Below are 10,234 nucleotides of genomic sequence, written 5' to 3'. Positions count from 1 at the left end.
ATGAGAAATGACAAGTGGCTCTTGTATGGCACCACTAAAATTTGGGGTAGTTTGTTATACAGCAAGAGCTAACTGATTCAAATATGTCCTGGCAAGATATGAAAGACAAAACAGTAATTGTTTACTTTACGTGACTATAAATATGTATTTTTATGTTTAACCATCTGGCATGTTGAAATAAGAACTGTTCAAATCTACCTCTCAGTGGATATATGTTTTCTGAGTACAAAAAACTAATTTACATACAAATTCATTTACTGATATGTATCTTGCTTTAATGCTTTCATTTTTTATGCAATGGCTTAAATTATGACACCAAAATGGCATGTCATCTTTCTTAATTAAACATCTAAGGTTAAAAATGCCACAAAGAATCAAAAAGCCATTTACGCCAAAGATGTCTTCCACTAGCAATGTTTTTCTGGACTTGGCCACATAAGCAGAGATGGTGGTTCCCTGGGTGATGGGCCCCACAGGGATGAGTCGAGGTTTTCCTTCCTTTATTCCAGGTGGTGTGAACACACATAGGCTCTTGGAAAAAGAAAAAAACATGTTTTATCGACTCTCTTGTACATTTGCACATACAAAAAGACACCTGGATATTACTTAATAGTCAAAATAAATCTGTGAGCCAATTAAAAGAAGAAACACAAAATGAGGAAAGGTGCTTTGTAACGATCAAACTGGAGAATCTGAGGTGAAACTCTTGTATTTCCAATGCACACAAAATATAGGTTTGAAATAAGTCTTAAATGAATGTATAGGCACAGAAAAACTCTTACAATAGTCTCTTATTTTGATACACAAAAAAATAATAAAAGGAGAAAAAGAAATATATCCTGTCATTGGGCTCAAGATTCTATCGGACCATAAACAAACCCTGGGCCCAATCTCCCTACAGACTGAGGAGAGGACCAGTAGCTACAAGTCAAGTGATTTGGTTACATTTTTCATTTTCATTAAAAATATTTTTCTCAGAACATTATTTCCCCTTTTCAGCCTCAGTCACTCACACTGCTTAAAATTGCATGCCCATAAATTTGCAGATTCAGAAAACTCTCTATGAAATGTCTGCTCTTCTCTACATAAGAATCTTGACAAGTATGGGTGATCTTTCCCTTTCAAATGACTGAGGAGGAGAGCAAAGATCCGAAACTATTTTAAAATAAGTCTGCTTTCACAAATAGGATATAAGTCTGCTTTCACAAATAGGACGTTATTTTGACAAAAATCTAATTTTTAAAATTATTTTCCACTAAATGATAATTGCTACTCAAAACAAATCATCTAGAGATTGGGTGCGATATTTTTAACATAATTGTTTCCTGATTATCCCATTTGAAAAATATTAAGGTTCAGGAAACTTCTCTCAGAGTTCACTTTACTTTTTATCTTAAATTGCATTACTGTAACTTAAAGACTGAAGCAATAAGAATTAAATAACTCTCTTAACCTAAATATGTTCCTGTTAATACTTGCTATTACTAAGGGTGATACAGTAAGTTAGATGTTTGCATTAGTTAGACGTTTCTATAGATGTTCTTATCAGACAAGTGGTTTTCAAGCTTTGTAATATCAGAGAACTCTTCTTCAAACAACATCTTACAATCATAAGAGAATGAACCCTGTAACTTGAGCTCCTTGGCTAAATAAGGAAGCAGAGCTTCAGCTTAACCTTGGCTACTTTAAATAAATCATCATTGTAAATTATCAGAAGCTAAGTTCAAAATACTTATATTCCCAACTATATTTACATAGTTAGGAATGTGCTTAAGCAGTATTTTCTACTAAGTACAATGCATGTGAAAAATATATTTTAAGTGCTTCTTTTAAAAAGGATTAAGCTTAATATGTTTAAATACAAGGTATACACTTAAGATTAAACAAATTACATATAAGATGATAAATGTCAGTTACATGTTATTTATTTTTCAAAAGGCTAGACATCAGTGTCACTGTTTTTAGAGTTACTATAATTCTATTATACACCAATATACATACAGCAAAAAAGAAGTAAACCATCATGAGATTTAGTATCTACTGTTTTCCAAATACAATTCAGTGTCACCCTTTTTTAAGATCGCTAGAAGAGTAGAAAAATGATTCAAGAACAGGAAGAAGAGATGACTACAAGAAAATATCTAAAGGATATGATATATTTAGCCTAAAGAAAAATCAGAATTAACAATGATTTTCTCAAACTATGAGAAAGTAATCGTAAGAAGGATGTTGAGCAACTGTTTCTTTTCTCTACTGAAGACAGAATTGCAGGAAGTGAACTTAAATTGAACTGAGCACTTCAGATAACTCTTACAGAACAGCATCCCGTGACAATAACAGAAGTAAACTCTGCAGCAAGCTTCCAACAGTAACTTTGAAATTTTTGTTTTTGTCATAGTTGTCAGCATTATTTGTGTGTTGTTCGAAGACATACAATGTACATCTTTTCTGAATGATTTAGCCATAGGAACTTTATGGCTGAACTTAATAAAATCTTCAAGTTACACTTAGTTTCAATAATTCAATAATCATAGAATATCTTATACAACCCTATATTATTGCACGATCATTTGTTTAACATTATAAAATATTTATTGCCTCTATACACTGAATCCTCAAGTATACATGGGTTTCTTTCTGAACTCTGAACTCTGTATCATTGCGTTTATTTGTGTACCATGCTCTTTTAATTACTGTAATTTTATAGTACAATTTATGATTTGGCAGTGCAAGTCTTGCCTTGATTCTCAATGTTTCAAAGTACTCATAATTTATAAGACACATAACTCTGTAGCTTTCATTAGTGAAGAGTCTACATTAATGCATTAATAAATCATTAATAAATGGTGGGTGCAATATAAGGTTCTAAAGAAATTTACAAAGGAAAGGGAGCTTTATTTCTCAAAATCAATTAATATAATTTTTGATCTAAGGATTTGACTGGGATACTCAGATTAATAAGAACAAAAATATTAAACTCACTATTTTCATAGAAGGAGGAATAAAAACATCAACAGACAATATTTTAGAAGGTATTAAGACTACTATGCATGTGTTTAAATACTGAATTTATCTATAAGATTCAGTGTTGAACTGAATCTCTAAAATTAATTTCCACTCTAATATTGTATAAATCTATGAAAACTTTTGTTTAAACAAACATTTTATATGGGCTAGAGATAAAAACTATAACTAAAAACAAGGAAAAGATTCAAAGTTCCAAACCTCAACCACTTCTATCTTTTCCAGAGAAGAAATTAACTGCCTTCTGGATATCACATTGACAAATGGCTGCTGTGATTCTTCTTTCAAATTGAGAGCTTGAGAGGTGACATGACAACTAGTCCCTCCACATACCAACTAGCAGAGATGAGATTGCCCACAGAGCTGGAAATCAATGCAGTCAGAAGCCAGGACGTGCTAGGGGAGGAATTAGCTTTTTCAATTTTTCAAAGAAACTCATTATGTATGAAAGCCAATATTTTTGTGATAACAGCAAATTTTTATCTATATTTCTAAAGTTAGATAATTTAAACTAGAAAGATTGGTAGCAGCGGTCATAACCAATAGCTTGAATCAATAAAGAAATAAAAAAGCATTCAAATTATAAAAAAGCAAATTTGGAGAAATAAATAGATTTGATAGAAAATGAACAGAATAGACTACTACAATTTATAAAAACACTTTTTTAATGAAATGAAAAAATCTGATTCATCCATATAAATAAGTATACTTCACTTGTTAAACACTTTCTCTAATCTTTTTTTCCATACACAATTCAAAGATCACTTTATTCATGAAACTTTGTTTTAATGTTAAGACTTCCGCTCACAACCAGTTAAATTTTAGAAATTAAAAATTATTTAGGCTTACTGTTAAGTTATTTTCCTTATGAGACACTAGATGGCACTGAATAGAAAACAAACTTAGATCTATGTAGATGGGCATGACAGCAACTAGCTCCTACATTCGCCTGAAAATGAAATATGGATAACTAATTTTGTTTGCATTATTTTTAAAATAAACTTGCTAGAGTCCATTGTACCATTGAAAAATATCATACAAGTACTACAAACCACCAGTTCTAAATACAAAGAATGTAATATTTTCAGGCAACTGTTTAAGGTATATATACTAAAGATAAAACTTGGATTCTTCTGCTTTTCCATTTTTTCCCAATTTGTACCCAAAGTAACAAAATTGTTTAAAATGTGTTCTTCCAAGCGTATGGGTAATGAAAACTAAGTAATATGAAGGGGGAAAAAAAATCTATGTCCTTAAAAGAGGCAGTGTATTAGGGCAGAAAGAGCAGAGCTGCTCTTTATGAAAAGCACAAAAACTTTGGAATGGGAGCTTATGGAATAAGATTCAAGTAAAGGCTTTGGTTTTTGACAGGCTGTATGAATTCGGACAGTCACTTAACCATACTAGACCTTGGTTACCTCATCATTAAAATGAAAAGATTAGATTAGATAATCTTGAAGTATCTCTTTCAGCTTTAACATTCTATAAATCAAGTGGTTCTATAACCATCCAGCTGCTCATGTTCACAGGTAAAATAAAAATAACAAACAACTGTTTAACTAAGCTTTCTTACCAAACCTATAAATTATGGAGAGGTTACTTTATGAAAAGTTATCAATGAACTTTTGAAATAAAAATTTTAGGGCCGAGCCTGTGGCGCACTCGGGAGAGTGCAGCGCTGGGAGTGCAGCAGCGCTCCCGCCGCGGGTTCGGATCCTATATAGGGATGACCAGTGCACTCACAGCGCTCACTGGCTGAGCGCAGTGCAGCCGGTCTCAAAAAGGACTAAATAAATAAATAAATAAAAATTTTAAAGTGTAATTAGAGTTCATAAGGTTTTCAGCTTGCACAAACAACTATTATGGATAACTCAAGTAAAACCATAATAATAAAGTATAACATATAACAGTTTAAATATGTGACTAAGTTTAAATGAATAAAAATGGGTTGAACTAATGAATGAATGTATTTTTGTTCTCTTATTTATCAGTGCTTCAAGAATACAAATTGAAATGTTTAACACTATAAGGATGTGAATCTTCCATCACAAACAACTTTGTTCAGACGGTTAGCAAAACTGCAACTCATTTTCATAAACATTATTCTCTAAATATTCCATTAGGTATATTTGACTTTTTTCTTGTCTATGGAATTACTTGGCATACTATTTATGTTTAAATTCCAAGGTTTAATTTTGTTTGTTTTTAGCCATTATGGGAATCCTAAAAAGAATTCTTAAATAGAGTTAAATGCATCAAAGTTAGGGTCTTTCTCAGAAAAGAAACCCCAAGTTGCTAAATCCTAAAATAATATGCTGAGTTTAATATATATGTGCTATATATATAATATATATATATCTTTTTATATATATATAAAAAATTTGGATAAACCTAAGTATTACTAACTTTCTTTGTTTTTTTGATCTGACAGTAACTAAAAATACTATTGTATTTCTGTTTATTTTCCTTAGTATGATTGTTTTGCTTTATAAATTTCAATACATCAATTATCTATTGTATAAACTTCATTACTACTCTACCTTCACTGTGGACTAAACCCTCCACAAATAAGAATTGACCCTTTTTTCCAATTTAATACATTTATTCCTTGAATTAAAATTTGTTATTGATCTTGTGTCACCTGCTCTCCTTTTGTCTGCATTTTCCTGCAATAGAAGACAGTATGGTTTTATTAACCTGACTTAAGAGTTACTTTTCTTTTAACAGCTGGGTCTACTTCACTAGTAATTTTTGTTGTAATTACATAATGATTTCTATATCATATTTTATATTTTATTTTCAGTGCTTTTTACTATTTAATTGGTTTTCTATTTTCTGCTTAACTTTCTGTGTTTTTTAAATTTTGTATCTCTGGTAATATGAATGTGGGTTTTCAAATTCTATTAATGAAATTTTTGACATTTAAATATTAATGAAATTATATTTCTCACTACATCAATTTCAGAAATCAAATTATTGCTACTGACTCTCATTTATGAGAAAATATAAATACTTTTTTTTTTCTTTTTTTTTTCCTTTTTTTCTTTTTTTTTCATGACCGGTAATGGGATCGCAACCCTTGGTGTCACGCCCGCACCACGCTCAGCCAGTGAGTGGACCAGTCTCTATATGGGATCCGAACCCTCGGCGGGAACGCCGCCGCGCTCCCAAGCGCCGCACTCTACCGAGTGCGCCACCAGGCCGGCCCCAAAAATAAATACTTTTATAAGAATTTTATAATTCCTCCCAACATTTTTTAACCATAGGTATTTGTTGATATAGACTGAACATTTGTCTCAATCTATTTGGGTTGCATTATTATAATTTTGCCACTAAAGTATATAATTTCTGTTTAAAAGTTTGAGTTATTTAAAGACTTTCTAGCTATGATTTAAAATCCAGAGGTAATTTTTTTAAAGATTATTACCTATAATATGCTACCTTTCATGTACAAAAGATGAGTGATAGAATATATAAATGTACCTGTTCACATGGACAAAAAGTTTTATTTGACTTAATATGGTTAGCTTACATTTTAGAAGTATATCAACTTCTGTTGCAAGTAATACAGCAGATTAGATAATTTGACTGACACTCTTGAAAAAAAAACAATTTAAAAATTATTCAGAGGCTGGATAAAGTGTATTCTACAAATCTTTTATAATGCATCACTGGGCTGAGAAGAATAAAAGGAATTCACAGAAATCGAAAGAGAAGTAAAAAAAGGAACCTGGCTAGATAACCAAATCCCACAGCTGGCTTTTTCTTGAGGACACCAGCTAAAGCCTAGATATATTGATTTTCCCTGCATGGCAAATAGGAGACAAGAGGTAAAATCTGGGGCCTTTCTACGTGGCAAGTCTAGTAGGAGACTCCTTCACAGGTCCAGGAAAGGCAATAAGCTATACTCTCATATTAGACTGAAGGGTAAAAACACTTGCCCCTACAATGGGACTACAAGGAAACAGAAACTGAAATTAGTACTAGTAGGAAAATAAAAATCACCTCTGAGAAAACATAACTGCATTGTGTGAATTTCAACTTTAATCCATACCACTTTGTAGTCTGAAAAAAGTCTCAACCATATAATCTGTTTTAAAATAATTCTGGATTGGTAGCACCTCAAGTGACTGCCAAAAACAAATACATACCTACCTCTGGGAAAGAAACAGGAAAGGAACTTCAAACAATAACCACTCGAGAATATCCACTTAAAGGACCCAAGAAAGAATATTATTCACAGTAAAAAAAAAAAAAGAAAATCATAAAACACATGAACAAGTAAGTCACCATTTGTGAGAGGCAAACAAAACAAAAACCAAGAAACTGTAAATTCAGAAATAATATAAAAGAGTTATAGATCATATATTTCAAGAAACAAAAGACAAGCATGAAAATATGACCAGGGAATAAGAAAGTATAATGAAGGACTGAGACAAACTGAAAAAGAACAAACAGTATCTTTATAATAGTCAATATTCAGAGAGACATTTTTTTATCAACCTGTATTCTTTATCTACCAAAGGTATTTTTCAAGAAAGTGGATGAAATAATTCACATTCAGACAAACAAAAACTGAGAAAGCTTTTCATCAGCACACTCTCACTAAGGGAAATTCCACGGTGTACTTCAGACAGAAGAAAAATTATGCCAGGGCCGAACCCGTGGCGCACTCGGGAGAGTGCGGCGCTAGGAGCGTGGCAGCGCTCCCGCCATGGGTTCGGATCCTATATAGGGATGACCAGTGCGCTCACAGCGCTCACTGGCTGAGCGTGGTGCAGCCGGTCTCAAAAAGGACAAAAAAAAAAAAAAAAAGAAAAATTATCCCAAATGGAAGACCCGAGATGCAAGAAAAAATGAAAAGCAAAGAAAGTAGCAATTATGTTGATACATCCAAAGAAACACTTGAGTGAACTTAAGACTTGGGACAAAGTCCTCTTCATACTTACAGAAATCCCTGGGTTAAGGAAATAATAAGGGCTTAGTTACCAACACGGAATGCATAAAAGGAAAAATACAGTGAACAAAATACAGTAATTATCCCCCAAAATTATCCTGCAAGGCGGAGAAGGTCTCTGCCTTCATAAAATTTATAGTCTAGTGAGAAAGCCAGATAAATGAATAATCACATAATTCACATATTAACAAACAATTATACACTCAGCTAAGTTCCATGAAGGAGAAGTATATGATATTAAGAAGGCAAAATACAATGGGATTTGACTTAGGAAGGTCAGAGAAAGTTATGATTTTTCCATATGGCCTGCTGTTCCTAGGGATATCATGTTGAATGAGACAAACTCATCCCTGAGAAGTGGAAAAGAAAGAAGCAGCAAGGAATCGATGTCCCTGGAGAGAACCATCCAAAGAGAATTAATTGGCCTTAGGAGTTTAGAATAAGCAGCCAGAATAAAGCCTGAGAGGATGTGATGCCGTTGCTTAATTAAGTTGCAAAAGTGAAAGATAAGTAAAAGTGAAAGACTGAGAACTGATATACACAGAATTACAGTTTAGATATTTTAGATAAAAAATCTTTTTCTAAATCATATATGAAGAAGCTACTTCACTGAGGTCAATGTACAAAGAAGTCTGAAAACGGCAAAGCAAAACAAACAAACAAAAAACCAGCCAAATGATTAAGAACATGGGTTTTGGTGTATGAAAGACTATCTGGGAAATCAGCATGTGGGGGCTCACACACGCTTCAGCTGCATGGTGTCCTGGCGCCTGTGCCTCTGCATCTCCACACACTAGCTCTGCCTACTCTCTTTCGCATGTAGCCAAAGAGGGCCATCCTGCAGCGGCAGCCTCAGCTGGAGCTCTCGCCTCACTCTTGTTCAGGTGAACATCTAGAAATGCTGAGTCCAAGATCCAGGTTTAGCAGAGAATCTGACAGGTCCCGGTTTGAGTCTCATGTCCACACTGATCTGAAGAACCACGATCCAAAGGAGAGAGTTCCGGGAAACAAACAGGGCCGCCACGGCCAGCCTTGCTGGTTGTTTGGAGGCCATCCCAGGAGGCGTAATGGGACATGGACTGCCATAATTACACTGAGCTCACATAGATATCAGCCAATTATAAAAATAATGGCAGACTGTATAATAATTTTCTAAAAAGAATTCTTAATTTTCAATAAAAATCCCAAATATTAGAAATAAATTTTTTAAATGAATAGGAAAAAGTAATACCCATTTGTCATTTTAGTAGCTTAGCCATTTTAGAATAGTATCAATGTCTGAAATATAGTTTAAAGTATTTAGAAGTGGTAGTAATATCTGAATAATGCAACTTGACGAACTTTCTTGTCTGACGACATATTTGAAAAGCACGAGGAGAGGTACTAGTAGGATACAAAAATAAATCAGAAAAGTCCTTGCCCTAAGGAGATTTTAATCTTGTGAGGTAATAAACATAAGTAAGTTACTATAATACAAGGGAAAAACAATGGCTGTGGAAATGAAAAGGATCAGTCATAAGTTAGTTAAATCAGCCAATAAACATTTTTTATGCAACTAATTTCATGCTTTGCATTACTGTAATTCAAGAGTAGCATTAAAAGTCTTGGAACATTTTTGTCTCAATTCCATTAACATTTTATATAATGTAGACAGTAATATTTTCTTTACTCAAGAATATAGGTATCACATTACAAAAACACATCCCAAATCTCAAACACTGAACACATAAGAAATACACAGCAAAAGTTTTTTTCCAAATAAATTTATAAGTGAATTTTATACATTTAAGCTATGATAAGTATTGCTGGCTCAGATCATGCCAAAATATATTATATATGTATTTAATATCTAACAAAAATCAAATGCCAGTGAAATACTTTTTATGCCTAAATGGTGCCATTAGTAAAATTCTTGATTGGTAATAACCACATATAGAAACAAAATACAAAATGAGTTTAAAGTACTTAGTTGTGATATATGTTGAGCTGTTTGTAACATGTGGTTTTTTGAAACAAGCGTATGATACTTTCTTATCTAGAGTACTGAAATCTAAATTTAGATACTTACATTATTGCACTCTCCAAGAAAATACAGTGCAAATCCATCGGCTTTTGTGGCTGCCAAAGGAAAAAAAAAAAATGAAAAAACTAATCTCAATGGAAGAATATAACATGCATAAATTCTCTATGGGGAGACTCAGATATGTCTACGGAATGGATTTGTTAAAATAATCAATGGTCATGCAGTAAATA

The 10,234-nt window shown here is 32.8% G+C and overlaps 1 protein-coding gene across 1 annotated transcript in view; it reads right to left on the bottom strand.

Annotated features, from left to right (window-relative positions):
- LOC103603729 (cAMP and cAMP-inhibited cGMP 3',5'-cyclic phosphodiesterase 10A-like) overlaps positions 1-10,234 on the bottom strand; it is a 93,301-nt gene that overhangs the window by 7,555 nt on the left and 75,512 nt on the right. Inside the window, exon 5 of the mRNA XM_008588306.1 lies at positions 391-531. Coding sequence (XP_008586528.1) covers positions 391-531 — 141 coding nt within the window. The remainder of the gene's footprint in view (positions 1-390; positions 532-10,234) is intronic.

This window comes from Galeopterus variegatus, unplaced genomic scaffold, assembly GCF_000696425.1.
Source record: "Galeopterus variegatus unplaced genomic scaffold, G_variegatus-3.0.2 Scaffold4766, whole genome shotgun sequence".
In the NCBI taxonomy this organism is placed as follows: Eukaryota; Metazoa; Chordata; class Mammalia; order Dermoptera; family Cynocephalidae; genus Galeopterus; species Galeopterus variegatus.
This window is presented reverse-complemented; position numbering and strand designations above follow the sequence as displayed.